This window comes from Gouania willdenowi, chromosome 9 (genome assembly GCF_900634775.1).
Source record: "Gouania willdenowi chromosome 9, fGouWil2.1, whole genome shotgun sequence".
NCBI classification, from domain to species: domain Eukaryota; kingdom Metazoa; phylum Chordata; class Actinopteri; order Blenniiformes; family Gobiesocidae; genus Gouania; species Gouania willdenowi.
The window spans coordinates 23,989,564-24,009,737 of record NC_041052.1 but is presented as its reverse complement, the minus strand read 5'-3'; the positions used below and the strand labels follow the sequence as shown (position 1 = coordinate 24,009,737).

Sequence of the window (20,174 nt, the reverse complement as noted above, 5' to 3'; positions counted from 1 at the left end):
GTACTTGAGAGAGAAAGATATGGGGTTTTATCGTGTTTATTTTAGTTAAAAATGATAATCAGACTAAGTATTACCAGCAACTGACAAAACAACAATAAAACACATAAAATAAGATGAAAATATACTGAATATTAAAAAGAACAGACAACAAAATACACAGAAATGCATACGCGACAAAAGAAAATTATTACCTGCAACACAAAAAACGACAACAAAGACACACTAAATGAGAAAATATACAAGATCATTACAAAATACACCATAACAACAGAGACAAATGTAGAAACAACCAGACGACACCAAAAACACACACTGAGAGAATAATTTAAATATTACCAACAACACACAAAAACGACAACAAAAACAGACAAAATAGAGAAAAATATGCTGAATAATAAAGAACCACTGGTCGAGGGTAAGAGTGCAACCTTTTCTATTATTTAACTTCCATTATCTCCTCCTCTGAAACATTCGTAGAATGCTGTACACTTGGGATGAAAAAATGTTCCCGATAATTTCTGGTATTTATCACGATAACGATAAACATAACGATAAATAAAAACCTATAAATAAATAAAACAATTCCCAACTTAAAGTGTAAACAGGTTCCTTACAAACACAAACACATTTGAATACATCAACACAATAGCTGCTGACTCAAATAGCTCATGAGCTGATATTTTATGGAATATATTAGTGCATGTGGATCACTCTATTAGTGTTATTGTATGTAATTCATTTATTTCCTCACTTAAAATCAAATTATTTGTTTCATTTATCTGATAATGAGTTACATAAAGTCATGATTGATAAATAACTCTCTGATTTCCTATAATTAAACCAGATCAAGCTGATGATTTCATAATTCAGTATATTTTGGTGTAATAATCTCAATAGTTACATTAGTCTAATGGGACCAGCTTTGTCTTGTGAACACGTGAAATATAATTAAAAAATAGTGAATAGTGACATTAGTATTAATTTCACACAACGTGTGACATGTTAGCTTTTATCCTTCCATACAAGTGTTGCTCTACTGATTATAAAATGCAGACATTGTTATCCCTGATCTGTTATAACTTTTGGCAGTCTATAAAACTCCACGTTTTTCACGGTCTGACCGATTAGTACGGCCAAAAACATGGCAATAGTTCACCATCTCCTCTCAAAATTGGGGATTTGCTTGTTTGTGTGCTGTTTGTAAACCGGACGCTTACCTCCAAAATGGCGACTTCAGGGTTGACGACGCGCCGTGAAAACCCTCTATATGGAGTGGTTAGCGTTAGCTCTTAGCCCTGTCTGTGTGTCAGCTTAGCTTAGTTAGCTTTAGTTGAGTTTCCAGTTCATAATCGTTGCTACAGGTTCATCTCTGTCCCCGTGTTTGTGGAACTTGGATTGGTTCACTTTGTTGGATGGTTATCTGGTTTTAACCATGTTGTATCGCAGCACGGCAGCCTCAGGTAGCTGTGAACAGCGCTCCGCTCCAGAGAATAATAAGATGTTGACAACAGACTTGTGGGCAATTTTGGCCCCTGGAACAAGGTTTTTAGGGGCATTCTTGGCTAAATTGAGGGACAAATGGCCCCTGGCCCTCGCTAATTTCCGACATGGGCATTTATCGTTTCTATTGCGGGATGACATATTCTTACCGGTGAGAATGATTTTGACGATATATCGTGAACGACGATATACCGCACATTCTTACTGTACACTACACACCTTTTTTTCCTTTCCAAAAATATCGTTATTTGTTATCGTCTTGTATCATGAACTATTGTCCCATCCTACTAAGAACCAATTGTTCTATCAAAACCAAATCCTGATGATTCCAAAGAGTATTTTACATTTAAGAGCCTCAAACTGCAGCAGTTGTTTGATACAACACTTACATTTTACACATCACCCACTTATTTATTCCAATGACTCCTCAGCTCTAACCCTTTGTGAATTCTCGAACATGAGTCTTTCTCACTGTTAAGGACTTCTCTTCCTCACTCTTCCCTTTAGATTAATCCATCCACATTTTTAGTATCTGACTGATTAAAAAAGACTAAATAGGTCTTCAAAATGGTTACATTTATATGTTGTGTCTGCAGTCCATGCTTTCTTCTTATTTTCAGATATCCTGGAGTTAAGAGTCGACTGTTCCTAATCTGTGGTTCGCGGTTCAACCAGTTTCTGATGCTCTTATAATCTCTTCATCCTGCCCACTAACCCCAACCAGTCCGGCTACTGGCTACAACCTCTGAGACTGGTTCTGCTGGAGGATCCGCAGAAAAAAGGGAGTTTTTACTCTCCATTGTTGGAGAGTTGCTTTAACCTATGAAAAATAATTAAAGAAAAACAAAAACAAGAGTTTAATTTAAATCTTTAATTACCAAAATAAAACATTTGACATTTCCAAATACAAAGAACAAACCTTGCACACAATTAAAACCCTCAAAAAGAAAAGTGCAACCTGCTCAGTGAGAAAGGCCAATACATCTCTAATGAACATGCTGTAGTTTTGAAGGTCACAGGGAGTTCAAACCAATGCAGATTTAACACATTTCAGACAACTTTGACAGTAACAAGTTACCCTGTAACAGTCTGATATCACACAATTTAAAATCAATGAAAAAAAAATAGATGTTTATCACACTTTTCAATTATATGCAACTGTACACTGCTATATATTTCATATACTTTTCATACCACAAGTGTCAGTAAACTTTTAGTTATATCTTTGAATAGTTTATCCAATACATTACTTTTACATGAGGTTGAACTTAAAAGCACTTACACACGTCACTCTTAAAAAACACACAAATAAAAAGGTTCTTTCTGACATCCACAGCTGAGCTGGACAACAAGGAAGTTGAAGAATGAGTTAGCACCTGTGATTGGTCGAGACACCCGAGGTCAGCTATTGCTGTCGAGACAAACTTTGTGTAGCAACTGTAATGCACTGCATTCTGTGTGTGTAAAAGTTAAACTTGTCATCCTGCTTTGTCCCAATGACAGAATGCAGCAGCAGCCTCATCTCCATCTTTTAATAAGTCACTATTATTGGTCACAGTTTGCAGTGGGTTGTGAGTAGTGGTATGTTAATGCACATAGTGTACAAAGTGCTTTCTGATACAACATGCTGCAGAATCGGCAGCCACACACTGTCCTTACCAGACTCCTTGGAACTTTACCTACTCTCTCTTTTTTTTATTTTTTCCTCCTTGCTCTCAGAGTAGACGGATGCTTTTTCCTTTGCTCCCTCCTTTTTCCCTGCTTGCTGCTGTTTGTCTTGTTTTTGTCTGGTCTTAATCTACGGCCTCTATCTGCATCCCGATCCTAAATCTAAATCATGGAATTGATCAGCTGGTCTTTTTACGCTATTGGTCAGATTTCTCCATAAGGAGGTCGGACAATGGGAGAGCCCGTTTATCCTGAGGACGTGGAAGACGTCCACAGGAATTATGATATAACAGGTCTTCTGCTGTTTTGGAACTGGCATTTTCCTGATTTATCGCAAAATTCGGATTACGTTGGCAGCATTATTGGAAGCCGCTAGTCATCGACGGAAAGGGGCTGAACTTTCGGAACTCTCAGATGGAGTCCACCGTGTGAACTTTAAAAGGAGTGGAGAGTTTGTGTCAAGGGAAAAGGCCACATTATTATTAGATTATTGGAATGACCAGGAACTGAATTGATTGTTGTTTGTTGGTTTTTGTCGCAATGTTTGCTGAGGAGTTTTTTCATGATCCCAAACTCCGCCCTCTCTACAAGGGTCTTGTTTGGTTTTGCCTTTTTTACCTCTTCTTCTTACCCTTGTTCCATATTTCTCATCTAAGAAACGGAGCGCTGCCCTGCTGCTGGCTGCTCCACAGTTCTCCCGTTCCTGTCCCTTCATGTTATTCAGTATGTGATTGTTTTTTCATGTTTCTTGGTCGGGATGTAACTGAAACTGAATTTCCCCTCGGGGATTAATAAAGTATAATCAATCAATCTCTGGGTTTGTGTAAAATTAAATGAATAAATAAATAAATGTGAAAATTTAAAAATAAAGAAAAACTGACACTCCCAACAGGATTCTGTTGCAACCCAAACCCACCAAAAATTCATAAAATAAAAGTAAAAATAAAAAAAACAAAAGATAAATGTTTTTTATATGTATAAAATAAATTATTAAAAGAATAAAAGTAAAAAATAAAATGGAAATAAATTATACTTCTTTTTGATTTTTACATTTTTGGACAAAATTTTTTTGTTTTTGCATTTTCTTTTTTTTTAATTTTTTGACTTATATTTCTTTACTTGTATTTAATTTTCCTTTTTGTTATTTTTCACATTTATCTAGTATTCATTTTTTTAAATCTTTGGCAGGTCTTCCATATTAGTCTGTCTCTGCAGCAATAAAACAAATGTGCTTACTTTACTTACTTTGCTCTAAAAACAAGCCAGACGTTATAATGTTTTTATTTCTAAAGTCCTTCAGTTATTAATATGTAGTCCACGAAGGATATGAAAGATGAACTGATTCCTATTAAGTCCACAAACACTTACATTTCAACTACAGTATGACAAACTCCTTTTTTGTGATGGATTTGGACCAATACACACTATAGGCATACACCACGCTCTGCTTTATTTTTCCTTTAATGGGGTCCTTCAATATTGAGTGACCTCTGCAGACATGACTATTGATAGTATTCACCATTATATGAAAACATTGGTATTCAGGGTTCAAGGTCTGATGTAAATAGCGTGGTCCCTTTAAGGACCGGTATGACGTGTGGAGTGATGGCTTGTTATGAGCAGGAGCCAGAGTGCGTTACTTCTTTTTCTGTTAATAAACAAATCACACGTTTTGTGCTCAAAGTGGTGGAGCGTTGGGCTATGGGTGGGGGTTCAAGTTTTCTATTGAGAAGACAAATACAATGGTGTTCACTAAGGGCTCTATTCTCCCACTTCAAAAAGCCGCGCAGCAGCGCTGTTTTTGGCTGTGTGCTATTCTCCCCCTGTACTTAAGTCAGTCGCTGCGCGCCTTCATCCCAGTTACGCAATGTGGGCTGAGCCTCCCTGAAATGTGGGCGTTCCCATTCAAATCTGCCTTTACGCGCATTCTCTGGTGTGCGCAAGTCCTTTTTCTCTTACGGGCTGCTAATCCTAGAATAAGTGCAGCGCTCCGATAAGGTGAAACATTACAGTATATTGTACTAGAAATATGGACTTAGTTACATTTGAAGCCACACGGACTCGTGCGTCGTGCAGCAGCAGCTGTGATCACTCATTAATAAAAACTCTGACAGACTCAGACTTCTGTCCATGTTGGTCACAGTGATTCAACAATTTGTCCAACGTAAAGTCACAGTTTGATCCACTACAGAGTGAAACAAGCTGTCATATGCAGATGAAGATGGAACACAAACTGTTCCCACACATATTAATGAGACTCAGCTCAGGTCGCTTTAAACTATATTTAAAACTGTGTATTATGGAAGCCATTAGTTCTGTTTCCCTGCAAACATCTCTCTGTATTAAAGCAGGACGCTCTGCGGCCAGGTTATTTCCTCATATCTCCATCTAACTCGGTCACGCTTCACAGCGATGATAATGATGATGATCAAAGAGATTTTAACTGTGATTCGGACAGAATGGGGCCGATCCTCAGTCGCACTGCTATAATCTGATCAAATCAACCTGTTACATTGTTTATCAATGAAGGCGTTTCAAATTAAAAGCGAACTCTATCATTTTCACGGATTTCAAAGACATTTACAAGTGTTGGGAAAACTCCATGTTCCGTGATTTCTAGACAGCCAAAAAAAAAATGACATCACTGCCTCCTTTCCTTCATTCACACATACGCGCTTTTTGGCTCCTTACGCGCGGTGGGCGTGTCAGCAGCCTGGACCGGAGAATACGCATCGGAGAGAAGAAGGATACCTGACGCTACCCTGCAGTTGTATGGGAGAGATTTGAAAAATCTCAGTGTGTTCAAGTGCTATTTGACTCTAAACTGACGTGGAGTGATCATATTAGTAGAATTGTGACAAAGTGACAGAAAGTTATCAATATGATGAGATGTCTCAGTGAAGTTAAGTGGGGGGCGAGTCAGTCTTCCCTGAAAATTATTTATGTAGCTATGATCCAGTCGGTGCTTGACTATGGGTGTGTGATTTTTGACTCAGCTTCAAATACCCAATTGAAAAAGCTTGATCGAGCACGGGCATTGAGGCTGTGGTATGGTGCTGTTAAGTCTACTCCTATTAATGCCTCTTGATCTAAGAAGGAAGCAACTTGTGTCCAATAATTGGGATAATCTCAAAGGTCATGGGGAGCAACATCCGACAACAGCAGTGATTGAATCTTGCTGGGAGGATGAGGGGCGTGCAAACAGGTTTGGAACATATAGCACTGGGTATGTGCAAAATTTGGTCACATAAGTTTGAGTTTGTCTGTTGTTATGCCAGAAAGGCCATTATGGACAATGAAGGTTCCATGTGTAGACCTGCATTTATTGGATCTTGAACTTAAGGGGAAAAAAAATCTGATTTATTGACAGGATTTACGGCATGAGCTGAGTTGATGTATTCTAATTAAAATTTATACAGATGGCTCTAAAGACCCTGATAAGCAGACTTCAGATTTTTCTGTAGTTGTCCCAGAAAGGGGGCATGCAGCAGGATCTAGACCTACAGATTGCTTGTCAGTTTATACTGTGGAGCTGTTGACTATCTTAAGAGCCTTAAAATGGGTGGATGAAACCAGGCAATTAGATGTTGTTATATGTACAGACTCTGTCTCTGTCCTCCAAAGCTTCAAGTCTTTTAACTCCACAAGACAAGATATATTAGTATTAGTATTGTTGCTACATTCAATAATTATTCAACAAGGTGCATCTGTTACCTTTATGTGGGACCCAGGATATTTAGGCTTAAAGCTCAAACATACTCGGGCAGACACCCACAAAGCTCAGACTTTACTACCGCGAGGACTTCTCCGCAGAGTTGGTGTCACACAAAACGCTGCTCGGCATTGTATCGACCCACATTAAATGTAGCAACAACCTGCATTTTACCCTCCTGGAGAAACAGAAGCAGGAGCGACACCTTTAAAACACGTCCCAGGAGAACAAGGACTACAGAGACGCGACAAGAATCATTAGACATGTAGGATTTTAATGGAAACTACTACGCGGTGGTGTGCCCGGGTATGCAAGCTCTGAGGAGAGCGGACAGCCCACGCAGAGTCCGTTGTGCGCGGGGTCAGCCCAACTATTTTTGAGCCTTTAGTGGGGAATGAGGCAGCAGATAAATTGGCAAGAGGTACTGTTGAGGTTAATATGCCTCTCAGCAAAAGTGAGGGGAAATTGTGATATGAACTATGGTTGTAGAACAGTGGCAGGAAAAGTGGAGAGCAGAAACACAAATCTAATGGATACAGTACTAAAACAGCTCCAGTTAGGAAAAATTTGAAGAGAACAAACTCTCTGTAACAGAATTTTGTTGAGTGATACTAATTTGAAAAATACATTATACTTAATAGGTAAGCATGAAACAGGATTATGTGAGCAGTGCTTGGTGGAGGAGTCTGTTATACATGTTTTATTTAGTTGCATTAGGTATAATGAGGAAATAATTCAGATGGATGAATTAAAGAGAGGGAATTCATCATTTCAATATTCATATTATTGTACGTAACCAAAAAGCACTTATTACATTCCTCTTGCAAACAGGGTTAATGCACTACCGAGCAATAGTGGGTGGAAATGCTCCTTGTCTTGGTTGCCAACCGCCATAAAAGCATTCTGCTGGAGCTCGCTAGTGGCCGTGAGCGTCGGCAGGGCCGGCAAGCTGCTTTTTAGCCGAGATTCCAACTCCGCCTGACGTTTACTCTGTGTGATACAGGGGCCCAACGCAGCGTGTTGCCTGCATCACAGCTTCCCTCCATGGAAGCCACCAATGACACCCCAATTCGCACCTACAGCACGTTGTACTATGTTTTGTACTGATTTTTATGTTCTATTTTTAGAATGCGATCTTCTGACACCTAATCTAATCTCCCAGCCAATCTTTACAGGTTACACATGACCTTTGGTGACAGCCTGAGGATCAGTGTGTGTCTGCTCAGATCTGTGGCCACTTACAGCAGTTAGAGAGAGATTCTCTGAGAGCAGATCCCAGTACCTGCTACTGTTTATAGGCAGATGTGAGGATGATGTGTTGTGTTAAACATGGCTGCACGTGAAATGTGCCAAACATTCTTTTCTTTATAAAAATCAAAAACAGAGAAGGAAACCATGACGATAGGTTGACTTAAGAAAGATCGTAGGCGTATGCATCACTATGCACAGCTGAAACCAAAAATATGTTTGTACAAAAAAATAAAAAATAAAACCTTCTGGGAGGAAAAAAAGAGAATGAAATGAGCTGCATTACTGAGTTAAATGAGTCTTGTAGTGCATCAGGTGCATTAAGATTTAAAGACGTGCACAGCCCTTACAACATACTGCCTGCAGATCGGGCATTCATTCATCCGCTTGCCGCACTTGGTACAGGTGACCATGTGACCACACTCCAGGAGAACGCAGTCGATCATCGCGTCCATGCAGATCCTGCACAGGTTGTCGTCCTGTATCGTCAGCGGACAGTTCTCAGAGTCTGAGGATGAAGAAACAAAGCTGTGAGGGAGGGGGAATGTTTACCCTCTCACACATCCGTCACACATGATGCAGTAAATATGGAGACAATTTGGAGGGTTCTGATTCACAGTATGTGATGAGTATATGCAGTAAAACTGATTGAAATATTCAAGTGATAACAACCAATGGCACAACAAAAAACCACAGGTGGGGACTTTCAATTGTCAATCAGACATGGAATGAACGGTTACTTTAAAAATATAGTATACATAAATCATTTTTAAACAATAAAAGTGGGTTTTTGGGAGACTCATGACTAAGGTAGCTAAATCTCAAGAGTAGAAAGGACCAAAACACTTTAGAAAAAAATATTTTTGATCTTAAGTGTAAATGTTCTTCTCATTTCCAATGCCTCCTGCGCATCAACACTCCTGAATGTGATGCATAGCTTATTTGTCCCCTGGGTATATTTCACCAAAGTGGAATTAAAAGATCCAGGATAATAGGTTGTGATGCCTGACTTAACTAAGCTTTCTGACCATTCTAGATTTTGCCATTTTAACAAATGTGGATCAGCCTGCAGAGCAGTGGCTAAGCCAAGCCAGTGCACGTTCACAGCTTCCTACAGACGACCCATGAGGTTGATCAAGATTAACACAGACGTGAGAACGAACGAGCCACAGGTTTTACTCAAAACAAACAGCCAATTATAATGAACGCCGGGATGTTTAGGGTGTGATGTCATTTGTTACTGAGCAGCGAGAAGAGAAAAAAGGGAATAAAGGACAGACAGAATACCGTATTTTTCGGACTATAAGGCGCACCGGATTATAAGGCGCACTATCAATGAATGGGTCTGACTGGGTCTATTTTCATACATAAGGCGCATAAGGCGCACCGGACTATAAGGCGCGCCGGTTTGTTGTTATTATTATTATTATTATTAAGACGCATTAAGCGAAATAAAATAGTCAAATAAGTCAAACTTTATTCAACTCATTAACAATAATTCTCAACATTGCTCAGGTTTAACACATGAAATACAGAACAATACACTCACTTTTTTAGTTCAGTATGTTGAAGCACAGTAGTTAATTTCATACATATGGCGCACCTGATATAAGGCGCACTGTTGATTTTTGAGAAAATTAAAGGATTTTAAGTTCGCCTTATAGTCCGAAAAATACGGTAATTAGATTTAGAAATGTTCTTGGAAATGGTTCAGTTTTGGGTTATTCAGTAAATTAATGATAGAGAGCAAGTAAAGCTTTTATGATCAGATACAGATCCATGTGTGTTTGCTGAGTAGTTACTGTACTTTGTTTTTTACACCAGTACCATTCAAAGGAAAAGTTTGATGCAGCAGGAATAAGTCTCAATGAAACAATTAATCCTTTATCAGACTTGAGTGTTTAAATCAATAGTTTCTTGAAACTCAGCACTAATGCTTAAATTAATGTGCAAGAAGTTAGTGCGACACGGAATAATATATTTGTACTAAATTCCCTTTTATAACACATCTGTGTACCCTGCTCCCTGGGCTTATGCATATTATAATTTATGACTTGTATTAATGAAATTAATAATGCTTGCACTGCTGCACCAGCTACAGGTCAGTAATGGAGGAAAATATTTCTCTGTGCATTTACTGACCATGTAATCTCTCATTATTTATCATTGTTGCTGTTAGGAATGCAAGATACATTTAATTACGGTAAACATAAATATCATGTAATATAATATGGTTTATTAAAAAATGGACATGAATAGAAAACGTAGAAATACTTCTTGTTTTTAACCTCACTATAAAGTGTCTTTGAGTTCTATAACATTATTTTATTTATGACATGAGAATGTGTTTTCATTAAAACAACTTTGTGAAATACCCCCGAAAGCTGGACAATTATTACACATTCAATAGATGTAGGGAGACAAGTAAAATGTGCAGGACAGTAACTCTCCAGCACCAGTGATGACAAACCCTGCCATGAAGTGAAACCGTCTTTGAGCCCTAAATCATAAAATCCTATGTTAACAATTCATAAGTACACACTTAAAGAAACCACAAATGAGCACAGTGTATTAATCTTCCATATTGACATAAAGCTGTGTATACACAAATGAACTGTAACATTACAACCACAGGCTGGAACAACGTTAATACACACAGTATTAATCCTTTCTCCAATCAGGGGTCAGATTGTGTTAGACATTTTCCTCATTTCAAATACAGCTTTTTTTAAAATAGTCATTCCTAAAGAGTCTGGTTTTAAACTTCATTTTTTTAATTATTCAATGAAGAAAAACTTATATATATTATATTATATATTTATACAGTAATGTAAGACAAGTTCAAACTGTATCTGTTCTGTAACTATATACGTTCCCAACCCTGATGTCGTCTGGTAATATGATGATAAGGCGTGTCACAAATGAAACACGTAAACACAGTGACAAACCTTACCTCCAATGGCCCCGTTAGAGATGGAAGAGGAGAAGGCCGTCACTTTAGTGTGAGAGAAGCAGAGCAAGCAGCACGTTTTACTACGCTGCTGCCTGAGAAACTCAATGTGACCTTTTGTATGACAACACTGATCAAATCATTTTTAAGTTCTATTATGTTAGACCTGTTTTTGATGGTGAACAACAGGATGTGGTATGTAGATCTGACATCAAAGATGCCACTCAGACAGTTGAAGTCTTACCTGTGCTTTCAGGATTGTTCACATTTTCCGCTGCAAGAGAGAGAGAAAAATTAAGTTCCAGCAAGAACAGGTGTCCACAGAGTGGCTGCTATGGTCTTTATAATGAAACCTAAACAGCCTGGTGTTAGTGAGTGAGGTGTAGTAGATACCTACCTGACCTCCTGTTCCCCTCCATTTCTCTGTACAGTCTGCTGACGCGCTCCACCAGCTCCCACTTCTCACAGCACCCTGAGTAATTGACAAAGTTCCTGGCCAGGATCTCCTTCAGCTGTCTCACAGAAAGGCCCTCGATGTCCCTCAAGCTAGAGAGATCTGAGAGGGAGGCTCTGGTACGCCGTCGCGTCTGAGGACTCACCTACAGAAGGATTTTTAAAAGTTATTTACAACAGGGCTAGAAATTAACATCCATAAAACTAAGTCCCTACGAATCAATACGCATCAAAACTCCCCCATTATTTTAGAGGTGCAGACCATTTGATGAAGTAGACAGTTTCACATATCTTGGAAGCATTGTCAACAAGAAAAGAGGAACTGATGAAGGCATAACATCAAGAATAGGGAAGTCAAGGAGAGCATTTGTCACACTAAGACCAAACTGGAAGAACAAGAACATCAGTTTAAAGACAGAATTAAGAGTGTTCAAGACAAATGTAAAATCAGTTCTCCTTTTTGGGTCACAGACTTGGAAGCAGACAAAACATACAGACTCCAAGTGTTCATAAAAGAAATGTCTCCGCCAAATCCGCAGAATAAGACGGACACAGAACTATGGAGAAGAACCAACCAACGGTCCATAACAGATACAAAGTTGAGATCCAGCCGTGTGTCCTGGGATGAGGTTAAACATGCAGCCCAAGACAGAAATAAATGGCGAGTTGTTGTGGAAGCCCTATGCCCCACTAGGGGTGAAGCACATAAGTAAATTCCTGTTGTTTTTACTTCTATTGGAGAATAAAATATTGATTGGACCTACAGTAAGTGCACTCTTAAAGTGATATGTAACCCATCATATGAATAAACTATAGATAATGGGCCTATAGCTGAATAATACAATGTTAGTAACAATTTGTGTCACAAATGTTTAAGTCATTTATATCAACTTTTTCGCCTTCAAATACACACAGTATCCCTTTATTATAGGCATCACCATTTTGTAGATTTCAATGGAGCACTTCCTTGAGTCATCAATTCATCACAGTCTGTCAAACATGTCCATCTCCACAAGCAAAATGTTTTTAATGCATATACAGCTTCTAAATCTCCTCATTCCCACGAGTAAAGTTCACTGAAATAGTCTTATATTGAGCTGCTTTGTTATTTGAGCTGAGTATCCCTTTAAGGATATTGGATCAGAAACTGGAATTATGATCTTGTTTTACGGAAACAATGATTCATATTTTTGGATTTTGCACTTAATATTTAGCATAAAAAACTGTTTAATAAGGCAGCAACACAAAAGAACAAGAGATTTCAAATATTAGTTTTGAGAAAGGGAATCCGTTTTCTTTGCAATGGCCTCTAACATGCCATGTTTTTGCTACTTTATGATCTTTAGTTTAGTTACCATAGTTTATTGTTAATCAACCTAGACCTACACAGCAGGCTTTGTGCAGTGGCTATGTCGTCTGCTAGTTTACCAAGCTTTTTCCCAGCAACACTATGACATGAAGTTTGATTTAAGGTTGCTAATAATAATAATAATAATAATAATAATAATAATAATAATAAACAGAGTCAACAAATGAAAAGTAAGCAGTCTGCCCTCAATGAATTCATTACAGTTTCTTTGTGTTGTCTTTAGGTGTGATTGCTAATGTACTGAATGCTTTATTGAACATGTAAAATGCTGTTGTTTCCTTGGCTACAGCATTCCTGAGAAAATGATTTTAATACCAATCAGTTGTTACAGATTCAACTAAAGTGTAAATATCAGACTAAGCAGGTATAGTGGCTGTGTGAAAAGAGTAGAACAACAGATGACTGCACTACACTCATTATCAGACAATCTTACTGATATACATTTAGAATAGAGGTCTATGCAGAACATTGTTACAAATACTGTAGTTCTGCTGCTAAGAAATACATTTATTATAAATTCTATTTTACACGTACCTATACCTCATTAAACTTGAAGTAATGGTGACTAAAAAATACATTTATGTGAAAGAAAAGGAAAAAAAAAACAAACATCTGAAATCACCTCAGGAGTGTGTTCACTAGTATCCAAGTTGAGTAGGGACACCGACGTAGCATCGCCAATATCCTGCAACACACACACACACACACACTGAGCACTACATGTAGGAGAAGACACTCTTCAGACCACGTGTCAAACTCAAGGCCCGGGGGCCAAATCCGGCCCTATAGAGCATCCACTTTGACCGGCAGCAGAAAATAAAAAGCAATAATTATTGTGTACATTACCAAAAAATCCAGCTGTAGATACAGGGCTCAAGAGTGTGACCAAAATGGTCGCATATGCGACATATGCCCTTTGACTCTTTTTTGCAATGGCTCCCTATAACTTTAAAAAAACTATAAAAAATAATTATTTTTTTACAGAGGCTATTAATGATTAATGACAAATAAAATCAAAATATAACAATTTGTTAACTTAAAATAAATCACATTGTGCAATGACTCAGCACCTTCCTACTTCACCTGCTGCAACATCTACAGACCACTACCTTTCCTGCACCTGTGACTAACCTTAAGTTTTAAATCTCTGGTAATATAATGACACCAACAAAAACACTATTCTGAACCTATTTTAGACCCTTGATCAAGCGGAAAAGCTGTTACTCCTTACTGCCTGAAGTCTTGGCTATATAGCCATTTTATTTGTAATTTGTTTTATATTCTCTTGTTATTGTAATAACATTTACTCTTATTCATGTTTTTTTTTTCGTTTCCTTTCTCCTCCCACATCACGCTTTTGTGATACACGCTTGCTTAATTTTGCATTATGTGGGTTGGTTATAATTTTTGCTTTTTTTGCCTGTACTGTTTAAAAGCTGGTAATTGATTTAACTGTTTCTTGCTTTTTGTCTTTAAATAAAAAAATAATAAAGATATCTTTATAAAAAAACAAAAAAAAAAAACACTATTCTGGAAAAAATAGAGATTTTAATTGTGTGGGGACAGATTAACTTAACCGCCATGTGTGGCAAGAAATGAGCAATTAGCATGTGTTGACCACATGATCATGTGTTATCAAATTCAAGTTACTTTTTGAAGCCTTTCAAATACATTTACTAAAAAAATGTCTTTATATAACATTGTGTTCATTTAAACTGAGATTTGTAAGAATTTGAAGATGCAAGATACTGTTTTATTTCTTGATGTCAATTTATTTTATTTTAAACTGTTTTTACATTTACATGATCAATATAAATCAAAATAAATCAAACATTCTATATCATTTTAACTGTATAGAATTTAATACACTGTATTGTCTTCATTGAGAAGGTATTTTTTGGCTCCAGGAGGACTTTAATCCAGGTGAGATGAGGTTAAATGGTTCCTTGTAGAGTAAAGGTTGCAGATCCCTGACCAGGGGAAGAGGGTTAGGAGACCCCACTATAAGAGCTGGACCCTCTGAATTTAATTCCATGGGGTGAAGCAATGCAGAAGCTATGTTATGCTACTGTTAAGTTAATTCAAGTACAGCATTTCTACAAAATAAAAGAAAAATACATGCAACCTTTTTTATGCTTTGCTGTTATTTAAAATTATATAAAATAAATACCTGTTATTTCAGCCACTGCTTGTTGCAGAAAAACTTATTATTGACACTAAAACCTGAAAACATATTTGCAAATATCTCAAGTCATTGTCAATCTTTACTTCATACAAAATTACGGTACGCCAGTTACGTCAACTATTCATCAGCATGCATGACTATGCTAAACTCTCAATTTTTACACAAATCTTGCAATTTCTCACAAACAATTCCACAAAAAAATTCCTCTAAATTATACAAAAATTGGTAACAAAATCAAGATTTTTTTAAGTGAATTGAACTGATATTGAAAACTAGAGCACATTAATATGCATAAGTAGGCCGCAAATCAGCCTGTTTGTGTAGAGTTGGTCAGAAAGTGTCTTTTCAGAGGCTAAAACTCTGGAAAACAGGCGAGTTTGGGAAAATAAACCTCAAATACTATGTTTTTGAGGTTCTTAGAACAAATGGAGATGGGTGAAAAACAGCACGACATGGGACCTTTAAACTACCTCACTCCTCAATGCATTTTAGCTTGGAAGTTGATTGCACTTCATTTTCATAAAACATATTAGGCACTTTTAATAACGTAACAGAATCAGAATCTGTTGTAGAAGCAAAACAAACTTTTTTGAAAAATTTAATTTTACAGTTTGATAAACATACCACTTGTTTTTGATATTGGTACATGAATTGCAGTAAATTACCATTTACATGTTCTCACAAGTTTAAGAAATGACATAAATTGTATTTCATACCATTTTGTACTTGTAAAGGTGAAATTTGTAATTAATGATATCGTGATGTATCGCAATGTATATAGTATAGATTAGTGTTGGAATATATCGTATTGTGACTTGCAAATCGTGAAGTGTATCATATCGTCAGATTGATGGCAATGCACACCCCTATTCTCACCTGGTTAGTGTCGGAGCTGTCGCTCCTGCTCAGCGGCTCATCCTGAGAGGCGGCAAACACCGACAGCTCCGAGGCCGACTGTGTGGCAGAGGAAGTTGCTGTGTACAAGGAACGCAAGTGGAAACTGGCCGTATCCGTGTCCTCCTCTTCCTCAATGCCCTGGTGACAGAGCACCAGGTTTACCAGGTCTTCCTTCTCCCTGCAGGTGTCAGTGGGGATGTTATGCAGCAGCAGGTACTGACGCAGGTCCTTCACTCGCAGGCGCATGAGCCGAGGCCGCTGGAAGCCTGTGGCTTTCAGCAAGTGACACGTGGCACATATACGCAGGTTTTCCTGATGTGCACAGCACAAAGAGCAAAAGCTCTTCTTGCAATCGCAGCAAACATACTGTAGGAAAAACAAAAAAAGACAAATATCAGGTGATGACGGAAATGAGGCCGTTAGGGATTCATATGCACAATCCACGAGGAGCTCCTGCTCAATTTTCCCCAAGACTGAATAATTAATTTAAGACAAACACATAAAGCTTCAATTCGGTTTACAGTAATTAATGACGTAGTTGGGAAGAAAGTAAGGCTAAATTGTTGGACCACTGAAACACAAATGTATGAAGATCTTTCTGGAATTTTTCAGTCGCTCACATCTGCTCTATCTCTCCAGGCACAGAGACAGGAGGCTCGATCTTTAAAGTAACAAACATCAAACGGTAATACATGCAAGAGGTGGGATTAGACAGGTGTGGTGATTGGGCAAGACACACGGATCAGACAGAGTCAGATCATTAATGAACACCTGCAATCAAAAAAATCTTAAACATCTGTTTCTCAGGTTCACGTGTCTGATTGTCAATTGGGTAAATTTATCCATGGAAAAACAGCAATAACTGGTCCTATTTCAATATTTGAACGTCTTACTATTGTCATGAACCAACAGGGACTTCACTTTTGTTTTTTCTTAAAATCTGCATACACTCTTAGAGTCACTGACTTTCCCCTTCTCTGGCTGTCAGACCATATTTCTTATTTTCAAGTGATTCCGCTCATTAGGAGAGCAATCCCTGACACCCACCTTCCTCCTGAACACTGAGAAGGCTTGTGCACAGGCCTTGCATACAGGATTGGGACTTCCTGAGCTGGCAGGCGGGTACGTGGAATATCCTGCACTTGGAGCAAATCTGAAGGGTCCAGCACCGGCCCCAAACCCTGGCTGGTGGCCTCTGACGGCCCCCGTACCCATGACTTCATTCAGCAGACCACAGCACGAAGCCCACACGGACGACGCTCCGGCCTGCCAACAGCAAAAAAGAATAACAAATTCAATAACACAGACCAGTTATTTGACACTACAAATGTTTCTGACCTGTTAGAAAGAGATAATCAGGCAAATATCAAAAATTGGGAACGTTGTAGAAAGGAAGGTGTAACAGTGTGCAATGATCCATGCATTTCTTAATCATCAGGCAGCCAAGGGAGGCTTAATGGTGCTTGTGTGGTCCAACCCCACTGAATAAACTACTGTAGCTCAAATTACATTGGGAAATAATATCAGAGGATGATTATTAACCCAGTACAAAATCAACCATTACTTCTGATTCTGTTTACTTTTCCCACAAATCCTGTTTAAAAACATAGCCGAGCCTCCTCAGGCAGAGACCTTAAGAAGTGTATTATGATTTGAGCCATATAGTATATAGTCATCTTAAAGATATAAATCCTTTTTTTAATCAGAAATAAAATGGGTTAAAATTGACCAAAAATGGTGGAAAAGGTGGTGAAATGGGATTTTAAAAACCACAGAAATTTGGTTAAAAGTTGCACATTAGAGATGGGCAAAAAACGGAGAGAAAAAGTGGGAAAAAGGGTTCAAAGTGCCAATATTGGAACAATTAGTTTAAACTGGCAAATAATGGGCATGACAAATGGTAAATGTGGGAAAATTGACACAAATAAGCATGAAATATGGTGAAAAATGGGTCAACATATGTGACATTAGGTGGAAAAAGTGGTGGAAAGGGTTTATAAGTATTGAAAATGTCTTGAAAGTGGAAAAAATGTGCATAAAAGGCACTGAAATTTGATGGAGAAGTGGCATAAATGGGTGTAATGTAGCAAAAATGCATTAAAGGGAGCAAAAATATGGCAAGAAAAAGAGATGAAAACAGGTTCAAATATGGAAAGTTTGGTGTAGTTGTAGAAAAAGAGTAAAAATAAGCAAAAATGGGTTCAAATTGTTCATAAATGGCAACGATATGCAACTGATGTTAGAGGTAGGAGAAATAATCCATGCATACATTTCCAATAACATTTATAATTATATTAAGTTACACAAAATACTGTAGGAAGATATTTTAATGGATGAACTGATGTTTTAAAAGCACTGTAGTACTTTCTGATTAAGTTTAGGTATGTCCCGATACAACTTTTTCACTTCCGATACGAGACTGATATTGCAGCCTTGGGTATTGGCTGATACGATACAATATCAGCACGAATCATACATACATACCACCCTATACTGACAGTAAAAAATAACTGAAGTGAACTTGAATTGCTGACTATTGTTCTCTGTTTGAGTAACATCAAGCCTTTTCTAACGTTGCACACTACAAAATAAGTAATAAAAGTGTGTATGATTTGTGCTGATATCGTATTGGGTCGATATCAGCCAATACGTAAGGCTGCAATATTGGTATTGTATCGGAAGTAAAAAAGTTGTATCAGGACATCCCTATCAGCAATAATTACTAAATTACAACACTGGAAAAAGTGCACTAGTTCATTGTTTACAGTTACGTATAGTCTTTTTCATTTATCCATGTTTACCGTTTGAGATTTGAGCAACTTCTACATTGTATTCTGGAAATACAGTTTGCCTTTTTTATTGATCAGTGGCTTTAGCAATTAAAGAATCTTATTTCAAATGAGTGATGTTCAGTTTCTGTGTCTTGAATCACATTTTGGGGTATCATAAGAATCTGTGTTCATGTACATCACATATCCTGTGTATATCAATTTTCTTATCTCATATCTTGACCAATATATCGGTAATCAGTGTGTCTGCTTTTTAAAACCCTGAATATTGGTATCGGCGCTATAAAAAATTGCCATATCGCTCTGGCTCTACTTTGTACATTACGTTTTCAGTCATTTCATTAGAAAGCTTCGTATTCTGTAATCATTATTAAACAGATATGTTGCTGTGCTGCTTCTATTCAACATTAATTTAAATTCATTTTAAAAATTCCCCTGAGCACCGTAATGAAAAATATTATGTGCACCCCTGTACATAGTCCATGATTTTAACAGGTCACCTTTTTATTACAAAAATAACAATCCTACACATTATTGCATTATTATTTATTTATTTATATATATATATATATTTGTTTATTTTTTAATGACTGATTTTTAAATGAGTAATAACAGTTTGAGTAAGAATCCCATGCTACAGAATATTAGATTAACAGCATTTAATCATAGAATTGGGGCCAAGAAATGAAAAAATAAATAAATAAAAATACATGCATTTGGAAACGACAAACATCTCTAAAAACCAGCGACACAACTAGAAAAAAAGCGCATTAACAAACCACAACTCTGGCATGTGTGACTGGACTGCTCAGTGGTGGTGAAGTGACAGCTGTGAGGTTATCAGTGAACCTGAACCACAGCAGTTCCAAACACAGGGAGCTAATGTTAGCTAGTGATGCTAAACCACTCTCTGTCTGTTTCAGAGGACGGTGTAAAAACGCACCTTCATTGCTGCTCCGGGGTGTCCAGTGAGGAGGGGCAGGGCGGGGGAGTCAGCATCGCAGAGTAAACAGTAGCTCGGTTAGGCTAAACAACAATGGATACGTCTTTATGTGACGAGACAGAAATCATCAGCTGCTGCTGCTGCTGCTGCCTGCGCCCTGTGCTCTGCTCTGCTCCGGGTTATCTACACCACATACAGGCTGAGGAGAGCATCAGCGCCCCCTACTGGAGGAAACACACTCTGCATGTAAATAGAGACCAGTGGTAAACAAGCATTTTAATTCCGCAGTTACCTTTACTTTATTTAAGCAATGTTGATTTCTTTGATAATAAATGTAAGAATAAATTCAGTAGAAGGGCGTTCTGTTAAAACTATATGGACAAGATATTTGTGTTTGTGTTTAGCTCCGAAACCTAAAGACATTAATTCTAAAGTGTTAAATATTATCTAATGGTAATGA

General features: G+C 37.7%; 2 protein-coding genes across 6 annotated transcripts in view; both read right to left on the bottom strand.

Moving 5' to 3' along the window:
• The window catches only part of gapvd1 (GTPase activating protein and VPS9 domains 1), a 748,782-nt gene that overhangs the window by 430,698 nt on the left and 297,910 nt on the right, over positions 1-20,174 (bottom strand). The window lies entirely within an intron of this gene.
• rnf34a (ring finger protein 34a) lies at positions 7,647-19,878 on the bottom strand. Of its 5 annotated transcripts, none has more exons than XM_028457004.1 (8): positions 19,715-19,878; positions 17,030-17,248; positions 15,962-16,348; positions 13,523-13,609; positions 11,476-11,677; positions 11,323-11,352; positions 11,082-11,123; positions 7,647-8,636 (listed from the first exon to the last, which is right to left on the bottom strand). In XM_028457004.1, the coding sequence occupies exons 1-8, from the start codon at positions 19,718-19,720 to the stop codon at positions 8,449-8,451; spliced, it is 1,161 nt and encodes a 386-aa protein (XP_028312805.1). In that variant the 5' UTR covers positions 19,721-19,878; the 3' UTR covers positions 7,647-8,448. The 5 variants fall into 5 exon arrangements, 4 of the variants coding, with proteins under 4 accessions (XP_028312805.1, XP_028312806.1, XP_028312808.1 ...); XM_028457005.1 differs by having other exon boundaries at positions 13,523-13,585; XM_028457007.1 differs by lacking the exon at positions 11,082-11,123.

Bases quoted from the DNA above. Each gene is read 5' to 3' on its own strand.
- rnf34a (XM_028457004.1), bottom strand. The intron at 13,610-15,961 runs GTGAGAATAGGG...TGTAGTGCTCAG, and splicing joins ACAGCTCCGACACTAACCAG to TGTGTGTGTGTGTGTGTGTT. The intron at 11,678-13,522 runs GTGATTTCAGAT...ATCCTTCTGTAG, and splicing joins CTAGTGAACACACTCCTGAG to GTGAGTCCTCAGACGCGACG.